This window comes from Microtus oregoni, unplaced genomic scaffold (assembly GCF_018167655.1).
Source record: "Microtus oregoni isolate MIOR12 unplaced genomic scaffold, Mior012 000001F_ref0000356, whole genome shotgun sequence".
Lineage (NCBI taxonomy): Eukaryota > Metazoa > Chordata > Mammalia > Rodentia > Cricetidae > Microtus > Microtus oregoni.
This window is the reverse complement of record NW_024543060.1, coordinates 93,713,882-93,736,171: the sequence shown is the minus strand read 5'-3', so window position 1 is coordinate 93,736,171 and position 22,290 is coordinate 93,713,882. Positions and strand designations below refer to the sequence as shown.

The 22,290-nt window shown below is 44.5% G+C and overlaps 1 protein-coding gene across 1 annotated transcript in view; it reads left to right on the top strand.

The window, feature by feature from the left end:
- The window catches only part of Bpifc (BPI fold containing family C), a 35,497-nt gene that overhangs the window by 12,121 nt on the left and 1,086 nt on the right, over nucleotides 1-22,290 (top strand). The window contains exons 7-14 of the mRNA XM_041677155.1: nucleotides 3,554-3,645; nucleotides 5,348-5,524; nucleotides 7,870-7,923; nucleotides 9,152-9,322; nucleotides 10,224-10,291; nucleotides 17,244-17,286; nucleotides 19,253-19,316; nucleotides 20,939-21,015. Of these exons, the coding sequence (XP_041533089.1) occupies nucleotides 3,554-3,645; nucleotides 5,348-5,524; nucleotides 7,870-7,923; nucleotides 9,152-9,322; nucleotides 10,224-10,291; nucleotides 17,244-17,286; nucleotides 19,253-19,316; nucleotides 20,939-21,015 (746 nt within the window). The remainder of the gene's footprint in view (nucleotides 1-3,553; nucleotides 3,646-5,347; nucleotides 5,525-7,869; nucleotides 7,924-9,151; nucleotides 9,323-10,223; nucleotides 10,292-17,243; nucleotides 17,287-19,252; nucleotides 19,317-20,938; nucleotides 21,016-22,290) is intronic.

The following is a 22,290-nucleotide window of genomic DNA, read 5'->3' as shown; positions in this document are numbered from 1 at the left end:
TCTCAGAATCTACATCTGGTGGTACATAGCCAACTCTAAGTCCAGTTCTGGGAGTTACGACACCCTGTTGTGCCCTTCATGGGCACCTGCACACTGTGGTGCACATACAGACAAGCAGGAGCACATAAGTAAAAATAAATTCTAAAAATGTGAAGGCCGTGGTGATGGCACTGTGTTCTTACTAACTCAGCAAGCTGCTTCTCCCCCTGCTGCTTCTAATCCCCATCGTGGGCACAAACCAAACAGGATCTGAAAGAAGGTATCCTTTCGTGATGTTTAGGTGATCCTGGGGTACCTTCCTCTAGAACCTGAAAGAAGTCCTCAGATCACAGAGTACGGAGTAGCCAGCAAAGCAGCGTCTCACACCAAATTAGAGCCCAAGTGCTGCTGATACCACCTCAGACATGGACATCTTTCCTCCCAGGAGCTCTGCTCACTGGCGTACCCAGCTCCCTTTTCCTTTGGCTTTGTTCTGAAAATGTAAACACAAACGTTTCATTCAATTAATAGCACCATGTGTAAGAATTTCATGGCCTCTCTAACTTGGTGTTTCCTTTCTCATAACATCTCTTTTTAAATAAATTCTCTCTGAGCACTCGGAGGGACAATAAAGGTAAATTATGAATCAGGCCAGCCTGGGCTACAGGGACTCCCAGGCTATCTTGGGCTACAAGAGAAGCCAAACTATTTTAACTGCAATAGTGACGCATACTTATTGTCTCTAAAAAATGAAATTCTAACTACATAGAATCTCTAACATTGCAGTTGGAAGCCTCTCAATCTGATACTATGATTTAATATTGATAAGGATATTTGTGTTAATTTCTTTGTTTCATTTTTCCCTTTATTGGAAATAGATACTTCTCTCATATGATATACCCTGATTATGGTTTCTCCTCCTTCTACTCCTCCCAGTTCTTCACCACTTACCCTCCCTTCTGGATCTACTCCCTTTCTGACTCTAGTTAGTAAAGAACAGACTTATAAGAGATAACAGTAAAAAATAACAAAACAAAATATAATAAGATGAAGCAAAACCCACCATATTGAAGTTGAACAAGGAAACCCAAAAGAGGGCAATAGTTCCAAGAGCAGACACAAGAATCAGAGACCCATTCGTTCTCATACTCAGGAGACCCATTAAAATACTAAGCTAGAAGTTATAATATAAATGCAGAGGACCTGGTGCAGACCTTAGGACCTATGCTTGTTGCTTTAGTCTCTGAGCTCATATGGGTCTTGCTTAGTTGATTCAGAGGGCCTTGTTCTCCTGGTGTTTTTCATCCTCTCTGACTCTTACACTCTATGCGCCTTCTCTTCTACAGGGTTCCCTGAGCTCTGAAGAGGGAGGATTTGAAGGAGACCTCCCATTTAGAGCTGTGTGTGTGTGTGTGTGTGTGTGTGTGTGTGTGTGTGTGTGTAATGTCTGGCTGTGGGTCTCTGCATCTAGTCCCATCTTCTGCCAGTGGAAGCCTCTCTAATGATGACTGGACAAGGCATTGATCTATGAGTATAGCAGAATATCATTAGGAGTCATTTTATTGATACTATTTTTTATACCAGTAGTGTTTGGTTTTACCCTAGGTCTCTGAGCTATCTAGTCTCTGATTCTTGTTTCCTAAGCAATGTCAGGTATGGGTTCCAACTCCTTGAGTAGGCCTTATTCAAATCAGACATTGTTTGGCTACTCCCACAATTTCTACCCCACCATTGCCTTATTATATTTTGCAAGCAGGTCAAATTGTAGGTCAAAGGTTTTGTGGCCGGGCTGATGCTTATGTTTCTCTTTGGGTAGTGTGCAGGGTCCCTTTCTTGCATCATAAACATTAGAATGGAGAGACGAAGGATCCATGTAGGCATCAGCTCAATTTCTCCATGTTCGATGAGTTCTGTGGGTGTTGTCCTTGGCAGTGGGGCCAGGATGTCAGTTCTCAGAAAACAGTCCATCATTGTCTTGGGAACAGCCTGGGTTGCTTGAGGACCTCTATGGGACCAGTCCCTGTTGCGGGATATTTGATCACACTGTGTGAAGATCTCTGTTTTACTTCACCTGCCTAAGATACCTTCTGACTGATTTAATAAAGAGCAGAATGGTCAATAACTAAATAGGAGAGGGTAGATTGGGCTTCTCCAGGGAGAGAGGAACTCAGGGGAAGAATCAGAGAGGCAGAGATTTGCCAGCTAGAAAAAAAGAAAGTAATATGATGTACTGTACTGAGATAATGAGCCACATGGCAGAATGTAGATTACTATAGATTAATATAAGTTTGAAGAGCTATTTGGGAACAAGCCAAAGCTAAGGCCAAGCTTTCATAATTAATAAGAAGTCTCTGTGCCATTATTTGGGAGCTGGCTGTCCAAAGAAAGACCCGTTACATTGACTACATTTGGCTAATTCCTGACAACTACTTGCTGGCTCTGCCTCCTGACCCAAGGTTGATTTTGTTAACACAGCCTCGGGTTTCACAGTGCGATCTGCCAGATGTAATCAGAGATGTAGCAGCGGGGCAGGGAAGGATGCAGCTGGCCTTCAATTGCAGCGCTAGGGATAAACCAGGAGACTGGATTTAAAGGGGAGGAGGGACCAGTGAGGGTCTTGTCTTGGCTTACCTGTTTCCCTGGCCTGCTCAGCACGTGTGTTCATGTGTTCGCAATGTTGAAACCCACGACTGTGTTGGAGGCTGGGATGAGCCAGAGGAAGGAAAACTGGGGAATGGGAAGATCTTTGTGATGATCCCTTGAGGATGGGGTTAGAGAGGAAAGGGGGACCACAGCAGGTGTTCTGCTACAGGGTTATAGATGAGACTGGGGAAACTCCATCTGGGGGGACAAAAGGAGAGGTATGCATCTGCCTTCAGCCTAATTGTTTGTTAATTTCTTCTTAAACATAGAAGCCTGGGAGGTGATTCAGGGGGTGTAGTTGCCTCCCACTACCCTAACAGCCTGAGTTCAGTTCCTAGGACCCAAATGGTAGAAAGAGAGTCAACTCATACAACTTGTCCCTCTGAGCACCACACACATTTGTATGTACACACACACACACACACACACACACACACAATAAATAAATGGACTGATTAAGTAATGTAAAAATATTTTAAATAGAACCACATGGGCCAGTGAAGTGGCTCAGCGGGAAAAGTGCTAACCACACAAGCCTTACAACCTGAGTTCAATCCCCAGAACCCATGAGGTGGAAGGAGAGAACCAGCCCAGAAGTTGTCCTCTGACTTCCACGCATGCACTGTGATATGTGTGCACCACACAATAATGACGAAGTCTTAAAAATTAAAATTAAGAAGGATCGCACGTGCATTGTGGTGTGTGAATGTTTTGTGGACAGACGGATGAAAAGCGTGTGTGAAAATTTTGCTAATGTTTCTTTAATAGTTGAGGAAAATATTTGCTTTTTTTCTTTCTTCCTCTTCCTGAGTATGCATGTTTTTTAAATGTATGCATGTTTCTTAGAAGAAGGTGAAATTGATGTTTCAAACATTATTCGTAGATTAAGGTTTTAATAAACACAAAATTTCCTTTTTCTTTTCTTTTTTAGTTTTAACCAAGATTGACAACTACACTGTGCTGGATTGCTCCCTGATCAGTCCTCCTGAAATCACGGAGAACCACCTTGACTTGAACTTGAAGGTAACTATGGTTCTAGAACTTGAAGGTAACGATCCCTCTGGCTATGGGGAATATTTGGAGGACAAAAATTATGTGCAGAAGAAAATGTGCAAGTATGCCCGGCGAGCAATTTCATTTCCTGTAGTACCTGCCTCATGCTTGCACCCTTTCAAAAGACTCCCAAACCGTTTCTTGATGGGCAAATGACTGTTGTCCTTGCACTTATATCTGTCTTCTTAGTGAGGAATATCAAGCTATTTTACCTCTTCCCTCCTGGAAAACATTTGAGGCTAGGAGCCTGCAAGAAGAATGACCACAGTTATTAGGACTGAATACATCAGGAGGTACTGAGGAGAGGCTCAGTTGGTACAGACCTTGTCACATAAGTGTAAGGATCTGGGTTCAGTCTCCCAAAGCCCAGGTGGTAAAGGCCAGGCAGAGATAGAACAATCCCTGGGGTTCATTGGCCAGCCAGCTAGGTGAATCCTCAAGCTCCAAGTTCAGTGAGAGACCCTGACTCAAAAAATAAGGTGGAGAGTGATTAGGGAAGACATTCAACATCAACCTCTGGACTACACACACACACTTGCACGTACATGCACTCACACGCGCCTGCATACACACACACACAGGTACCCACACATACATGTGAACACGGCACACACTCACACATGCATGAGGAACCTAACACATCAATGGGTTGTACAGATTAGCAGATGTTGCTGAGGCTGCTGATCTCTATTGAAATAAATATATAGAAATAGTGGTTACTGATCCTGGAAAAGCATCATTTTGCTTATGTTTAATCTTATCCAAATTAATATCACAGTCTTTTTGTTCCGAGACAGGGTTCTCTGTATAGCTCCGACTGTCTTGGAACTCACTGTGTAGACCAGGCTGGCCTCAAACTCACAGAGATCCACCTGCCTCTCCCTCTGCCTCCCAAATGCTAGGATTAAAAACATGCACCACTATGCCCAAAATATTACAGTTTTTTGAATGAAAATTGGTTTATATTTCCTTCATTCACAGTCTTTCAAATCAATTAAGTGCTGTTCAAGACAGTACTTTTAAATAGTGCTTAATACCTAATAAGACCAGGATTGACCATGTCTCAAAAACTCTTAATTAAGCCATTTGGAGTCTGTTTCTCTCAGAGTACTTCTGTGTCTCCCCAGTTATCCAGCAATGTATTTTAAAGATACAGAGCTAGGCATCTTGAAGGCTAGTTCATGAACTATTCATAGATGTTCCTTACATGACTGCACGTCCCTCCTAAGAGAAGCTCTAGCTCGAGCATCTCCAGGACCAACATCCCAATAGTGTGAACAGATACACGAGAATATGCCCAAGACTCTTCAGAGTTCTGGGCTAGTGGGGATGGCTCCGCTGTTGAGTACAAACTGCTCTTTCAAAGAACTTGAGCTCTGTTCCCAGCACCCATACCAAGTGGCTCACAAATTGTAACAGTTTTAGGAGACCCAATGCCTCCAACCTTTGAGGGCACCTGCACTCACGTGTCCATATTCACACACAAAATAATTTTTTAATCTCAGAGCTCCGAAACATAGCCGCTAGGCAAGGAGCCTAAAGACCTTATGCTCTTGTCCTTATCAAGAAGCTTCTGGGATTTTCTTTATCCAGACTTGAGAGGTCCAAGTTTCTTTGTCCGATACATTTGCATTTTCACCTGGTAACTGGTCTTCGTTTCTGCTTCCCACAGGGTGCGTTCTACCCCGTGGAAAGCCTCGTTGACCCTCCCTTCCTACCAGCCCCCTTCGAGCTCCCTCAGAGTGGGGACTCCATGTTATACATTGGCATCTCCGAGTATTTCTTTAAATCTGCATCCTTTGCGCACTATGTATCTGGGGCTCTTGGTATCACGCTGTCCACCAAGGAGGTAAGTAAAGCCTTGAGGTGGGGGCTGGGGCCACCATATTTAATATTTTTTTAATAAGTGTCTCTATAAACTCTTTGTCACAGTTTTGATTCCTTGGTCTTTTTACACCATCACTCCTAAAAAACATAGTGAATGAAGGTTTATAGAATGAGTGTTGTTCTAATTTTGGAGAGGGGATTGTTGGGTTTCCAATTCTTCTGATTTAGTCTTCTTCACAATGTCTAGCCACTATTCTAGAATACAAAGATATAAATATCTCTCCACCACTCATCATCTGTGACCCTTTGTCAATTCAGCCTACTTCTATGCATTGGTTTCTTCATCTGAGAAAGGGGGCTGAGAGTCCCACACTCTTAGGGTCATAGCAGTCACTAAAGAGTTTAAACACATATGGCTTCTAGAACAACCTCAGTACAGAGTAAGTGCTCTATAACTGTTGCTTCTGGGTTATTTCACCACCATCATCACCATCCCCATCACCATCACCACCATTACCACCACCACCATCACCACCCTCATAACCACCACCATCACCACCACCACCACTACCACCGCCATCATAACCACCAGCACTACCACCAGCACCATCATAACCACCATTACCACCAGAACTACCACCAATAACAACAACAACCACCACCCAATACAACCACCATCACCACCACCACCACCATCACCACCACCACCACCATCACCACCACCACCACCATCACCACCACCACAACCACCACCACCACCACCACTACCACCATCACCACCACCACCATCACCACCATCACCACCACCACTACCACCATCACCACCACCATCATCACCATCACCACCACCACCACCACCATCACCACCATCACCACCACCACTACCACCACCACCACCACCATCACCACCACCACCACCACCATCACCACCACCACCACCATCACCACCACCACCACGACCATCACCACCACCACAACCACCACCACCACCACCACCATCACCACCACCACCACCATCACCACCACTACCACCATCACCACCACCATCATCACCATCACCACCATCACCACCGCCATCACCACCACCACCACCGCCACCACCATCACCACCACCATCACCACCATCACCACCATCACCACCACCACCACCACCACCACCACCATCACCACCACCACCACCACCACTACCACCACCACCATCATAACCACCAGCACCACCAACACCAGCACTACCACCAATGGCAACAACAACAACAACCACCCAATACCACTACCACCACCATCACCACTACCACCATCTCCATCCTTGTCCTCATTATACTGGTATTGTACCAGTATAAGGATTTCTCCTACTGGTAATTACAACTGATTTACACCAGTAAGCAGGAGTGGTACAGATATTTATTGATTCTCTCTGCCATGTTACCTCTCTTTTATCACTTACCTCTCTTTTATCACAAGAACACTTTCTCTGGCTAGTGAGCAAAAAGTGCCAGTTTATTTTTTAAATGATTCATCTTATTTCATGTACATTGGTGTTTTGCCTGCATGTATGTTTATGTAATGGTGTCTAGTCACCTGTAACTGAAGTTAGAGACAGTTGTGAGCTGCCACATGGGTGCTGGGAATTGAACCCGTGTCCTCCAGAAGTGCAGTCAGTGGTCCTTAACCACTGAGCCATCTCTATTTCTCAAAAGCACTCATTTTAAATCTTCGCTTTCTGTGTGTTATAATTGTACACATTGCTGTCATGGTGAGGACAGCAGCACTAGACTCGAAAGAAATGCTCGCCAGGTAAATTACTTAAGCAGCTCATGCTCTGGAGATCTCTGAAAATGAAAACAATATCTAATGACTGTAGAGTGCTTGCAGAAAGATCATGCATCTATGAGACAGTGTTCTCCAGTGAAGATGGGATTTCTCTAAAGGCGTATGACTTTGGGCAAGTCTCTTGCCTTTTCTGGGCACCAGGTTCCCTAAGGTTGAGCTATAAAATGAGGCTACCTAAACATTTTGTGGCTCCACCTCTTACAGTTCACATTAGAGAGAATTCTACATTTTACCCAAAAAGACAACCCAGAGAAAATGTTGCAGTAAGGGGCTGGAGAGATGGCTCAGTAGTTAAGGGCACTGACTGCCCTTCCAGAAGACCTGGTTTCAATTCCCAGCACCCGCATGGTGGCTCAACCATCTGTAACTATAGTTGCATGGGATCCGATGTCCTCTGCTGGTATACAAATGTACATGCCGATAAAATACAGATAGATAGATAGATAGATAGATAGATAGATAGATAGATAGATAGATTGCATAAATGAATAAATCTTTTTAAAAGTCTTGCAGTGACACTGTTTTTTTCTCTCTTAGATTTCCAACTATTTCAATCAAAATACCCAAGGAATTGGCAGTCTGCTCTCCAAGGTGAGTGCTCAAGTTTTGGTCCTCAGCGATGGGTGTATTGTCATTGAAGTCACTTCCAGGAGACTCTTAGATTCTCTACATTCTCTTTTCATCCAAGCATAAGTCAATCCATCTTTATATTCTTGTTTTTTCTTTTCCTGCTTCTCTTTTCTTCCTTTTCCTCCCCACCCTCCTTCTTCTCTTTCATTTCTTGAAAATGTCTTAATATGTAACATGGGTAAACTTGCAGTCCTCCTGCTTCAGACTCCCATGTGCTGGGATTAAAGGTATATACCACCATACTTGGTCATGTTTCCATCCTACAAGATTTTTCTCTTCCTAATCAAATATCCAGAAATATTTCCTAAATAAAGCCCATTAAAGTACAACTAAAAGTATTGTAAATTCATAAAATAATCAATCCATAAAATTCCACCACTCTTAAAATAATTTACTTAAATATAAAAATGTTTGGCTTGAATGGAATATTTAATCCTTAAATTACATCATTCATTCATTCATTCATTCATTCGTTTACTTATAGGCAAGGTCTCACCATGTAGTTCAGGCTTGACTGGAACTCTGTATTTAACCCAGGCTAGTCTTTAATTTTTGATCCTCCTGAGTCTTTTTTCCAAGTACTGGGATTACACATGACTTTAATAAGACAATTATTAATATCAGCCCTTCATTGCATTCTAGGTATCACACATAGGGGACTTACAGGCTCAAGTTTGCCTTAGAAGAGCAAGCTGCTCAGAGAAAGGCACTCAAGGTGGGCGTATCTTGGCTTAAATTTCAGTCTACAGCTTATTCTGTGAGAACTGTGAGCAAAGCACTTGGCCTGTCCACAACTCAACCTCCATTGTAAAACAGCACTCCTGATGGGTGGTGGCGCACACCTTCAATCCCAGCACTTGGGAGGCAGAGGCAGGTAGATCTCTGAGTTCAAGGCCAGCCTGGACTATAGAGTGAGTTCCAGAACAGCCAGGGCTACATAGAGAAAGCCTGTCTTGAAAAACCAAGTAAATGAATAAATAATAAAAATAAAACAGCACAGCTTATAGAACCTGCCTTGGAGTTTTGTGAAGAGTAGATAAAAGATAATAAAGTAACCGTTATTCCCAGTAAAGAGGTGTTTTCTGTTTTAACCGCATGTTGCAAGATTTAGCACAAACCACTCCAGGCTGTGCCTTCCCCTCATCAGCTCCTGACTCACTATCTCTGTTTCTCTCCCCGAATGGGACAGATTGCAGAGATCTATGTCCTATCCCAGCCGTTCATGCTGCAGATCATGGCCATGGGGCCTCCTGTGATCAGCTTACACCCCAACAATTTCAGCCTGGAGTTGCCTGCTTCTGTCATCATGCTCACAGAACGGCAGAATTCCACCATTGAGCCCATTGTCTCCATGGACTTTGTGAGTCTGGGGATGCAGGAGGGAAGCCTCTGGGTACCAGTCCTGTTCCTGCTGGGAATCACTGGCCAGCAGCCTTTAGATGTTTGGAGTGAAGGGTGATTTCTAAATTAAGAGTAGATACTGGGGCTGCCAGAAACAGACCCACCTGCCCGTATACAGAAGTGCCCCTATATGGAGATAGAAGAACTCATGAGCCTGTGTGTAAAATACCTCACTGACCTCTACTTCCCAGGCTCCCTTCCATTTACATTAGAGAGCTGTAATCAAGTCAAATTTCCCTGACCAATGAAAAGTTAAAAACAGTACAATGAAGCCAAAGAAAATTACGCACATGAAGGAGAAGAGCGGTTAGGAAAAGCAACATTAAAGAGGGCTGACGATATGGCTCAGTGATAGAATACTTGCCTAGCATGCAACACTGCCAAAAAGTTAATTTAAAAGAAACACTCGCCAGGCGGTGGTGGCGCACGCCTTTAATCCCAGCACTCGGGAGGCAGAGGCAGGCGGATCTCTGTGAGTTCGAGGCCAGCCTGGTCTACAGAGCTAGTTCCAGGACAGGCTCCAAAGCCACAGAGAAACCCTGTCTCAAAAAAAAAACCAAAAAAAAAAAAGAAACACTCAAACAAGAAACTTTTACACCCAGCTTCCTTCTCTGCAAGACAGTATTTCTCCCTCCCCAAATTTAGACCAAGCTGACCTTGAACCTCCTTCTTCAATCATCCAAATGCTAGAATACACTCAGGCTGCCCTGCCCAGAGGTAGAGATATATCTTTGCAACATTTCCCGAATAAGGGAAACGCTGGGCTTGGGATGTTTCCACTGTACTCCTATCATGGAACTATTATACCTGTAGTCCAGATCAGCCCCTCACTTCAGTAACAAGGGATTTCTCATCTTCAGATTGCTAGCACCAGTGTTGGCCTGGCTATTTTGGGACAAAAACTGATCTGCTCCTTGTCGCTGAACAGGTAAGTCAAATCAATTGATTTGACTGCTGGAAACCTCGGTAACGCATTAGTGAGCCTTCCCCAAAGACAAAGTGGCCATTGAGAAAACAAATGTTTTCCCACTGTGGGACTGTGAGTCGGTGCAGCACTCAGCCCCTAACAGAACAGATTATTTCAAAGGCGGAACTCAGTAAAAGAAAATTACGCTTCTGTTTTTCTCTTCCTTCCAATGAGAGCAATGGTAAGATAAAATAGAAACAAGGTCATTGTAAAGATAATTCTGTCAGCACCCATTCTGGTGATGGCTAAATTTCTCTTTGTGACTCAAAGGGGAGTATATTGAATGGGGTTATGGCAAGAAGAGGGGGCATGGGAATATATTCAGGTGCTGTGTGCATCTTTAGAGATTAAGGGATCAAGTTTCAAATCCTTTCTCACTGGCCTTATGGCCATAGTCAAGTCTTGTCTTAGGGTTAGTATTGCTGTGATAAAGCAGCGTGACAAAGAGCAACTCGGGGAAGAAAGGGTTTATTTTGCTTACATGATTGCAATCTGTTGAGGAAGCCAAGGCAGGAATTCAAACTGGGCAGTAGACGGGTGTCTTAGTCAAATCTGGGTAAAAATCGCTATATTGTTTAGAGCCCCTGCCAAAGGGAAAGGCAGCTCTTCTAGTTCAGGAATCATAAAGAAAGGCAGAGATGGTGTCTCAGTGGGAAAACTCCTTACTGAATACCTGTGAGTACCTGAGTTTGAATCTCTGACACCCTGGTGGGTGTGGTGGTGCACAGTTTAACCTCAGTGCTGAAGGGCAGACACAGGCAGAAGATCCTGGGGACTTGCTGGCCAACCAGACTAGCCAAAACAATGAGCTCCAATCCAAGGTCAGTGGGAGACCTTGTCTCAGAAAGATAGATAGATAGATAGATAGATAGATAGATAGATAGATGATGGATAGGTAGGTAGGTAGGTAGGTAGATGATAGATAGACAGACAGACAGACAGATGATAGATGGATGGATGGATGGATGGATGGATAGATGGATAGATGATAGATCGATGATGATGATAGATAGATAGATAGATAGATAGATAGATAGATGATGGATAGGTAGGTAGGTAGGTAGATAGATAGATGATAGATAGATGATGGATGGATGGATGGGTAGGTAGATAGATGATAGATAGATCGATGATGATGATGATAGATAGATAGATAGATAGATAAGTAAAATATTGAGGAGGACATCTGGCATGGACTTCAGGCCTTTACTGGTGCACACACAGATAAACACAACACACACACATACACACAAGGCTTTAAAAAAATATATGAAGAATGTCAGGGTAGAAACAGAAGGAGTCTGAAGGTGGTTCCTGCAGAAGATGCTGTATTAAATTCAGACATTGAGCCGGTTTGGGGCAAGGTTTGTGGGTCAGGTCTCACTTGGCCAAAGAGCCAGAGAACAGCTTAGCAAGGCTGCCCAGGCTGGACTGAGAGGCAGTCTTGTCCTCAGCTGTGGGAGCAGCAGCCCCGCCTCCCAACATCGCTGCCCCTCCTTCCTCTAGGACTCAGCCTGTGGCCTTTCAGGCCAAGCCGGTTTGGTTTTTGGCCTTGTCACAGAGAGTCATCACAAGGGAAGGGCACCATTGGGGAATCCAGGAGACAGACATCAAAGGAGAAGAGCCAGGCAACAGTGTCTCCAGATAAATTCCCAGCATGCCATGGCCTTCTCACCCACTCTGGCTGAACTGCTTAGCCTTGGCTGTGCAGATAAGAAATGCAGAAATCACGGGCAAACCCAAGGGGGTGTCATTATGACCAATCAGAGAGCAGGCCTAGCTGGGTTGAGGTGCCAGCACTGCTGTTTATCACGTAAGTCTCAGGCAGGCAAGTTAGCTAACCTCTCTGGATCTCTGTTTCCTTCTCCATAAAACGATGCCCTGATATAAACCTGCGTCAGGGGTTTGTGGCATTGAGGGCCCTTAAGTGTACACTGTTTGCTGCCCAAAGAATGCTGGCTGTAACTATCACTTGACATTTCTGTCTAGTCCCAGCAATCCGAAAGGAAATGTTCAATTACACAAGCTCTCTCTCTCCTCTGTGTGTCCATCTGTCTGTTTCTGTCTCAGTCTCTCTGTCTCTGTCTCTCTCTGCTAGGGCTCAGACTCAAGACTTTGCGTGTTAAACAAGTGTTCTCACTCTCAGCTACGCCTTTAGTCCCTACAATGTCATTTCATGAGTGTCCCTATTGAGAGAACCCCCTCACTCTTATGTGGGGGACGCCATCCTCTACTTCTCTTTATTGTTGAGCTTTAAAGCCTCCTAGGTCCTTCACCCAGCAAAGCACCCCTTTTACTTCACTTAAATCTTTCCCCTTTTATTCTTCTCTCACACATTACATCCCCGACTGCAGTTTCCTCTCCCTCCCTCTCTCCCAGTCCCTCCCACCCTACTCTCTTTTCTCCCAGATACATTCCTCCTCCATCCCCCTCCCCCAAAGGAGCAGGCCTCCCAGGGGTATCCAACAAACGTGGCCTAATAAGTTACAATAAGATAAGGTGCAAACCCTCATATCAAGGCTGGGTGAGGCAACGCAGTAGGAGGAAAAGGGCCACAAGGGGGCGCTCACACCTGACACTACCTAGACGACCAGGAACCAGAGGCAGGACAGCACAGAGACCCACGAGAGAACCAAATATAACTTCAGTGAGCACTGGAGGTGACTTGAGGGTCACGGAGCTTAGATAACTTACTCTCAAGGTCACAGAGCTGTCCAAAGGCCAGAGCACAACCAGAACCTGTTTTCAAGGCCATGGGTGTTTACCTACAGTGTTACCTTGCCTTTGGCATAGGGATGAACTAAGTCGTAGAAAATGGCATCTAGACCTGGAACTTAGGAAATAAATATGGCTGTCTGGACCGGGACACTCATGAACCTGGTGTCATGCAGAACTAGAAAAGATAATAAATCATTTCTCAGTACTAAGCGTTGAAAAGCAAAAGAGAAGACACAGAACAGAGTGTCCTGGATAGAAAAGGCACACAACCCTGTTCTCACTGCTGGCACCAAGTAGAGGAATGGACAAAAGAAGTGGACAGTTAGGGATGCTGCTAACAAGCCTGACCTCTCTGGGAATGTCTAGTCAGTGTATGCAGTCAGGTGGATCTGGATTGGATTCTGTTACCTGGTAGCTGTGCGAACCTGAAGCAAGCTCTTCAAGCTTTAAGTATCAGTTTCTTCATCAGACAGACACCACACCTCTCACCTCTGCATAGATCTGGTGGACAAGTGGGTGGGGTGATGGATAAGAAGCCCTTGGCACAAAGCCTAGCCATTGCTACCAGTCCTGGTAGTTAGTTCTCTCTTCCCATCCCAGAATCCAAGTTTGACCACGTAAGGTGGGGAAACTGGTCCCCAGAGACATGACAAGTCAGAGAAGCCTTAAAAGCGATATAGCATTGGCCAGGTGGTGGTGGTGCACGCCTTTAATCCCAGCACACGGGAGGGAGAGACAGACAGATCTCTGTCAGTTCGAGGCCAGCCTGGTCTACAGAGTGAACTCCAGAACAAGCTCCAAAGTTACACAGAGAAACCCTGTCTCAAAAAAAACAAAACCAAAAAGCTGAAAATCTGTAGCACCAGCCCGCTACATCATAAAGCAGGTTCCCAGTGTTCTGTCATGGAGCCTCCTCAGCTAAATAGAGTTGAGTTTGGAGGCATCTCTAGTACATAGTAGGTGTTTTATAGATCCATAGACCATGTTAAATGATACTCTCTCTTTCTTGGTCTTCATTCAGAAAACCTAATTCTAACCCTCAATCTATAAAACTCAAGGCAGTCAGGGCCAGGGGAGATAGCTCAGTCAATGAAGTGCTTGCTGCACAAACAGGAGTATCTGAGTCTGGATCCCCAGAACTAACATAAAAAGCTAGTGAGGTGCTGAGACAGATGTCTGTAACCCCGGAGCAGAGGAGGCAGACAGGAGGATCCCCAGAGCTTCATGGTCAGACAGGGAGTTCAGGGATTAGTGAGAGACCCTGCCTCGAAACATAAGGTGGAGAGTGATTGAGAGTGACCTCTGACCCTCACACGTAAGGACACATGCACAAATACATACATACCTGCACACACATATGGGAATGTGTACACACATACCCAAAACACCTTGAGGTAATCAAACATACATTATTGTTTCTCTACCCATCAACACATACACACACACATGCATGCACACACGCACGCACGCATGCACACACACCACAACCCCTCCCAAGCAATGTAGTCAGAAAATACATATGCAGCCAATTACTAACTCGCCTCCTGGAAGGTGGGGCGGGTAAATATTTCCCAACATGCGCCATCAGGAACACATATCCAGAGAGAATGCATCTGTGTTTTCATCATGAGGGTGCTTTTCGATTGTTGGCAAAGGAAGAAAAACTCTAAACAGAAAATTTCCAGGCTGCCGGAGGAACTCCCATGAAAACACTGGGGAATCCTTACCCACTAAATGGGTAGTTCTTCCAAGAAACCTTTAACTAAAGGTCAAACCCACAGCCTGCTGGGTGATTTGTGATGTTCTGTTTTGGTTTGGTTTAGTTTACTTTTAGGTTCAAGGGCAATTCTACTAGAGTTTAAAAGGAAGACCCTCAAGCAAACAACCTGTAAATCTCAACAGTTACCCACAGGAGGAAAAGGAAAAGTCATCCTGTTTGATCTCTGCTAGGAGGTCAGCCCTGAAGAAGCAGAAGCAGGCAAAAAAAAAAAGGGGGGGGGGAAGAAAGGCTCAGATAAAGAGTGAGAGGCCCAAAGTGTGAGGGAAAGCACCATGCTCTGGCTTCGAAAGCTCTTCAACTGCTGGTCTTGGCTTTCAAACCCTCAACCCTAGCTGCTCCTCCCCCTTCCCCACCTTCCTAAAACTTTCTTTAGAATGTCTTCAACCTCAAAAGGACTCCCCACCCCCCGGATTCCAGTTAACACTTCCTACCCATCCCTTCTGTCTGCTCCTCTGTCTCTCTACATCCAGTAAGGATTTCTTGAGCACGTATTTGTACTGCTCTTGGTCCAGAGAACAGAGAGAAGGACAATGGTCCCTGCCTGACTTGGGAGAGGAAAGGAGGAACAGGCAACTAGTGGATATGAAGGGTCACTCTTGAGGTGCCTATGGAATGCTTTCCTCAAAGGACAACTTGCTGTGCCCCATGACTGTCGTCCCCCACTCCATGCTCTCTCCCACACATACACCCTTGTAAACCCACAAAAGAATACCGGCGTCTGCACTACTTTGTATCCTCCTCTACAATTTTAAATTAAATTCTTCGCACGGCCAATGCATGGCTGAGCATTGGATGAGCCCCTGAGAAGCTCTTGGCTCTCCGTCGTCTCTCCACGCTGCAACCATCATCTTTCATCTTCAAAACCTTCCGTGGATTCTTTGCTTTCCACAAGATCAAATTCCACATGGTGGGGTCGCCGCGTCTGCCTCTCCAGCGCCATTTTGCTGTGTCCTCACTGTGGCTCTGTCCCCTCAAGGGGCCACTGCCAGGCCCCCTTCCTCCTGCTTTTCATTTTAAATGCTATCCATCCTCCCTGTTTCAGTTCAAGGAGACTTTCCTTGGGAGCCTTCATGCATCAACCAAGTCAGGTCAAGTGCCTCTGTCACATGACTCAATGACTTGTTTCTTCCCTTTGGAGCATTTACCTCAATTTGAAATTAAACTTTAATTGTCGGGATTCTTTGATAACGCCCCCACCTCCCACCAGGCTGTGAACTCCCTGAGAACTCTGAGTCTGATTTTGCCCACAGTCATCTCCAGCACCTGCCCCTTAACTGACATGGGTTAGGTGCTCATGAAACATCTTCTGGATGGACCAATAAAGTCATGCTTAGTGCTGGGATGTACTGAGATATGTACTCAATGCTGAGATACAGTCATTAAGACTGGATCTCACTCCTTGAAAAGTTCATGGTTACAAACTGAAACAGAAACAGGACATAAGGCATTGGGTAGTAGGACTTATCGAACTTGTCTCTCTTGGCACGCACAAGGTTGGAGGGGTGACCTTGTTACGACCTTGCACTTAACTTTCCCTCTTGGCTTTTGCTGTATCAGTTTCACCATATTGACCCAGGTCACATATGACCTTTCATCATGCTTAAGAGTTTGCAGCTTTACTCTGGTTTTCGATCTAGGAAATAAACTTTCCCTAAAACTTTTTGAATAGGCTGTATTCTCCATGTACCTGCAGGATGATAGACCTCACTCAGTGCCACAGGCACACTAAGTGGGCTCTGCCACTATGCCTCACCCCCAGGCAAGATGCAATATTGTTTGTCTTCAAGGAAGACAATCTTTTGATTTTACTTCCTTCCCAACAGCTCTGTGGCCCTGCAGTAAGAGTTTGTTCTTAGTAGCTGCACTTTAACTATCAGATGAGGGAGTCGAACTGAAGATAGTTCAAAAGCCAAAGTCAGGCTCACCTCATGGTTCGAGCTGGGATTGTCTTTTTCAGAACCGGGCCAGTGGTTTTGTCTCGCCAGTGTCTCTGCAGCCAGAGACAAGAATCCACTCGTAAAGCAGGCTGCGGGCATGTGAGAGATCTCATTACAGATGGTTGTGAGTGACCATGTGTGGTTGCTCGGACCTTTGGAAGAGTAGCCAGTGTTCTTCTGAGCCTTCTCTCCAGCACATAAATTTAGCCTTCTTTTAAAAATTGTTTTTTAGATTTATTTAATGTATATGAGTGTGTTGCCTGAATATCTACGCACCATGGGCCTAATGCCTAGGGAGGTCAGAAGGGGTCATTGAATGCATGGAACTACAGTTACAAATGGTTGTGTCTCTATGTGGGGAGATGGGGAACTGAACCCTGATCCTCTGCAAGAGAAAAACTCTTAAGTCTTAACTGCTGAACCATCTCTCCGCCCCTATAAATCTACCTCCCTTTAACCTCTTCCTGTTTCCTTTCAGGTTCCGCCTCTCTTTGCCAGAGAACAAACATAGAGATGTGAAGGTAGGGAATGCAAGGTCAGGGTACCCTGGAAAGGGCACGAGAAACAGAATTCTGTTGGGTTGTAACCTGTGTATGCGCTTTTCTGTGTTTCTGAGTCCTGGATTTCTCCACAGTTTTAGCTTTGAATTTTTTTCTTGTTCATGTGTTTGGTTGATTTTGCGGCACGGGAGACTGAACCTGGGGCCTTTGTGGTATTCATTTATGAAACCCATTAGCTTAGCAATATACTTTTACTCATATAGCAAGGCTTTGAAAAGAATTGGAAAGACTGTGTGAGATGCTAGAAAAATGGGCATTCTTTAAACGATCCTCTAGAGTTAAATTTAAGCGGTATTCAGGCCACATCCAGCTTGGGAGTGGACATGTTATCTTAGCTCTTTTTCTGTTGCTGTCATAAACACCACGGCCAAAAGCAATTTATAAAAGAAAGGTTTGTACCCAGGCCATGGTGGCACATGCCTTTAACCCCAGCACTTGGGAGACAGAGAAAGGTGGATCTCTGTGAGTTCAAGGCCAGCTTGGTCTACAAAAACTAGTTTCAGGACAGACTCCAAAGCTACAGAGAAACCCTGTCTCAAAAAACAAAACAACAAAACAAAACAAAAAAAAGGTTTATTTTGGTTTGTGGTTCTGGAGGGGGAGTCCATAACGACAGGTAGCAGGCACATGAAGTGGGTCCATATCCACACACACAGGAAGTAGAGTGGATAAACAAGAAGTCTGGTGAGCTACAGACGCTCAAGGCCCACCCCCAGTGACATACATCCTCCAGCAAGGGAAAGGGTTAAAGGGTTCCATAACCTCCTAACGGCACTGCCAACTGGGGACCACGTGTTCAGATACATGAGCCTGTGGGAGACCTTTCTCATTTAAATCCCTACACTCCCCAACAAGTAACATGGAATGTCTGTACTCCTAGACATCAAGAAGGTCAGCCAAGTCCATGGCTTCCTTTGCTCACAAATGGTCCTATCATAGAACGTGGAAGCACGTTGTCAGACTTCCTGGGTAGAGCTCTGCCTAGCGCATGCTCGGCTGGACGTGACCGGACGTGAACTTTCATTCTCAACGTCAGTCTTTGATGTACAACATCTTACTGAGCCTAGCAATGCTCAAGACGAAGGTTCCCCCCTTGTGGCATTAACATTCTGTGTAGTGATTTTCCTCTAGGGTCCACTTAGTCCTTTAGGGACCTCTGCTATTGTGCCCTGGAATGGGGAGGAGAGCGATACAGGAATAGATGTTAGAGATGTTTCTGAGCTTCCCATAGCATGCCAGCCAGCCCCAGACAAACAAGCAAATCCATCCCAAAATATCAATAGCACTACTATTTGGAACCCAGGTTTAGAATGTGTGAGAATAAATATATGCTTTTGCAACCAGTTGTGGGTAGAAATAGTGAACAAAATTGCATGCACTGAAAATAATATAGAAGAAAAGAACAGGCCATTGGAGCAGGGATGGAGGTAGGGATCACTCAGGGCTGTTGAGAGAATCTGCTGAAGCCCAATTCACTCAGCACATCTACAGCATGATCGGTGGCAGATAGAAAGTAAATAGTGGCCATTCTTCCTGCACTTAAAATAACTGATTTGTCTACGTAGATGGAGAATACACATAATGGTTTCATACCTTAACTCTGAGGCCAGGCTGCAAGAGTGAAGTCCCACCTACTGGCTGTGTGTTCTTAGACAGGTCACTTAGCCACATCCAACCAAAAGGTGGCAGTAAGACAGGACCAGATCTGGAGATGTTAGTCAGGTCAGCGAATTCAGCTGAGGCCCAAACAGACGTTTCATTTCAGGGAGAATTCTGAGATTAAGAGTCAGGAGCTAGCTTGCACCTGCAGGGGGAAAGTCTAGTCATAACTTTCTATCTAGCTGAGTTCTGGGGACACCCAAACCAGGCTTGATGCTCTCAGGGAGCCTTGATTTAGCAACTGATAAAGTCTCCTTTTTCATTTTAGGTCGTGAGGTTTGAGAATATCCTCTCTTCCATTCTTCACTTTGGAGTCCTCCCTCTGGCCAATAGTAAGGAATCCTTTAAAACATGATGGGAGGCCAGGCGGTGGTGGCGCACACCTTTAATCCCAGCACTCGGGAGGCAGAGGCAGGCAGATCTCTGTGAGTTCGAGACCAGCCTGGTCTAGTTCCAGGACAGGCTCCAAAACCACAGAGAAACCCTGTCTCGAAAAAATAAATAAATAAATAAATAAACATGACGGGACTCTGGGATTGGCCACACTCTCGGTTATGTTTAGAACTTTCTACCCTGATGCCTGTATGTCTAGAGTGTTATTGTGGATTTGGCTCAGAGCCAGAAGTTTGCAGTGTTCAGCAATAAGAGCTGAAGCAACCAGTTAGCAGGATTATGATTGCTAACAACACTGTTTACACATTCAGCAAGCAAGGCTAACTTGGCTTGAGTTAGAGAAATAGAACTCTGTCCTTAGACAGTTATGTCTCCTTAAGGTTAACTAGAAACGATATTAGGCTCCCTTGGACTACTGTCTGGGAAGACACACTTTAATGAATGTCAATCCTGGTTCTCTCCCCCATCCAGATGACTTACAAAACAAAGCATCTGGAGTTTTTATATTAGACCCAAAATGTTCCCAAGTCCATGAATTAAGAATTTTCAAAATCAGGGACTGGATTAATAGTTGGCAACTATCTTGAAAGCACAAAGACCTGAATTCAATCCTCCAGGAAGCCCCCTTCTCCCCCCCCCTTTTTTAAATACTGGGCACAATGGTACATGTTTATAATCTCAGTGCTGATGGAGGCAGAGACAGGTGGATCTCTTGGATTCACTGGCCAGCCTAGCCTACTTGGGAGTTTCACGTCAATAAGAGACTACCATCTCAAAAGCAACAACAAACCAAGGTAGTGAATGAAAGTGAGAAATGGCACTGAGGTTATCCTCTGTCCTCCACACATGTGCACACACTACACACATACACACAATACACCCCACTATTATAAATATATATATATATACATGTATATATAAACAGGTATTTATACATACATATATATACACTATCTTTTATGACTATGTAGAAAATGAAAAGCATAGTCAGACATGGTTAGTACTTAAATAGGAGGAAATGGACAATGTTTAGTTTAGTTTGGTATCCAAATACACATAATTTCAGGTATTTTTTATCGAATATAAATTAATTACTAATTTATCCAGCAAAATGCTAGGGACGTATTACTGTGAGCTAAAATAAGACCAGGAACAATGATAATATAAACTATTAAAACGCTTCTAGTTCCACCTCTTTCTAAAATGCTAGCCCCCCCAAAAAAATCAGTTCCCACGCCTGATTACCTTACACCTTTTTTCTACATTCCAGCCCCCCCCAAAAAATCAGTTCCCACGCCTGATTACCTTACACCTTTTTCTACATTCCAGCCCCCCCAAAAAAATCAGTTCCCACGCCTGATTACCTTACACCTTTTTTCTACATTCCAGCCCCCCCAAAAAAATCAGTTCCCACGCCTGATTACCTTACACCTTTTTTCTACATTCCAGCCCCCCCAAAAAAATCAGTTCCCACGCCTGATTACCTTACACCTTTTTCTACATTCCAGCCCCCCCAAAAAAATCAGTTCCCACGCCTGATTACCTTTTTTCTACATTCCAGCAAAGCTGCAGCAAGGGTTCCCTCTCCCCAACCCCTACAACATCGCATTCGTCAACTCAGACATTGAAGTTCTGGAGGTAAGGTTCCTAATCTCCTCTTCACTATTGATTTTCACAGTAGAACAAGCCTCCTATTTTGTTCGTTACTTATTTTTTTTAAATATTTATTTATTTATTATGCATACAATATTCTGTCTGTGTGCATGTCTGCAGGCCAGAATAGGGCACCAGACCTCTTTACAGATGGTTGTGAGTCACCATGTGGTTGCTGGGAATTGAACTCAGGACCTTTGGAAGAACAGGCAATGCTCTTAACCACTGAGCCATCTCTCCAGCCCTCGTTACTTATTTTTTAAAAATACATTTACTTTATTTCATGTGGGTATGTGTGTTCATGAGTGTGTGTATGTATGCCATGTTCCTGCTGGTACCACATCAGATCCCCTGGAACTAGAGTAACAGTCAATCATGACTCAAACACTGTAGGTATTAGAAACCTAGCCCAGGTCCTCTGTAAGAACAAGGTGTTCTCTTATCCACACAGCTGTCTCTTCATTATTATGTTTTAGTTTGCTTTCCTTAGACTTTTACCAGCCCAAGGAGTTTTATAAACAGAACATCCAGCTATTAAAGCTTATAATTAACAATGAAAAATTTAAAAGTCAGACCAAGTCTGATTTCACTTTGAAGTCACATTTAAATCACTCCATAGTATAAGAAAAATACTTTTAAAAGTATTTTATTTCACCAGACAAGCTGTAAGGCTGACATCATTGATCCCATTTATCTAAGAAAGTAGACCCAAAGAAGTTTAGTGTCTTGGGTAGAAAGGAAAACTCTACTATGTTAGTTAGAAGTTAGCATCTCTCTTTGCTGTGACTTAATGTCTGACAGGATACAATGTAAGAAAGGGTTTATTTTGGCTTATAGCTCAAAGGGATACAGTCTACCACAGCAGGGAAAGGTGTGGCAATGTTAGGGTCTGAGAGAAGACTCCAAGGAAAGACCAATAGCCACATATGAAAGAGCGCTTTATTAATCCCAACATCGGGGTGGCACATGGCGACCCCCCGAAAAAGGCCACAAGCTCCTTTTAAGTGGAGTTAGGGGAATTCCAGGGAGGAGGGATTAGTCTGGGGGCTGATTGATGGGAGATTCTAGTGGTTAGGGACCTTCCAGCAACAGGGTAGGGAAAGCTAACTTTAGTTATCAGGAGACTAGGTGGCAGAAGGTGGGGGGAGCCCTGCTGAGACAGCAAAGGGGCTTTGGGGGCCTGCTGAGCCAGAAGAAGGGGCCCTGGGATGCCTGCTGAGCTAGCAGAAGGCTGTGGGGCGCCTACTGATTGGCTGCTCC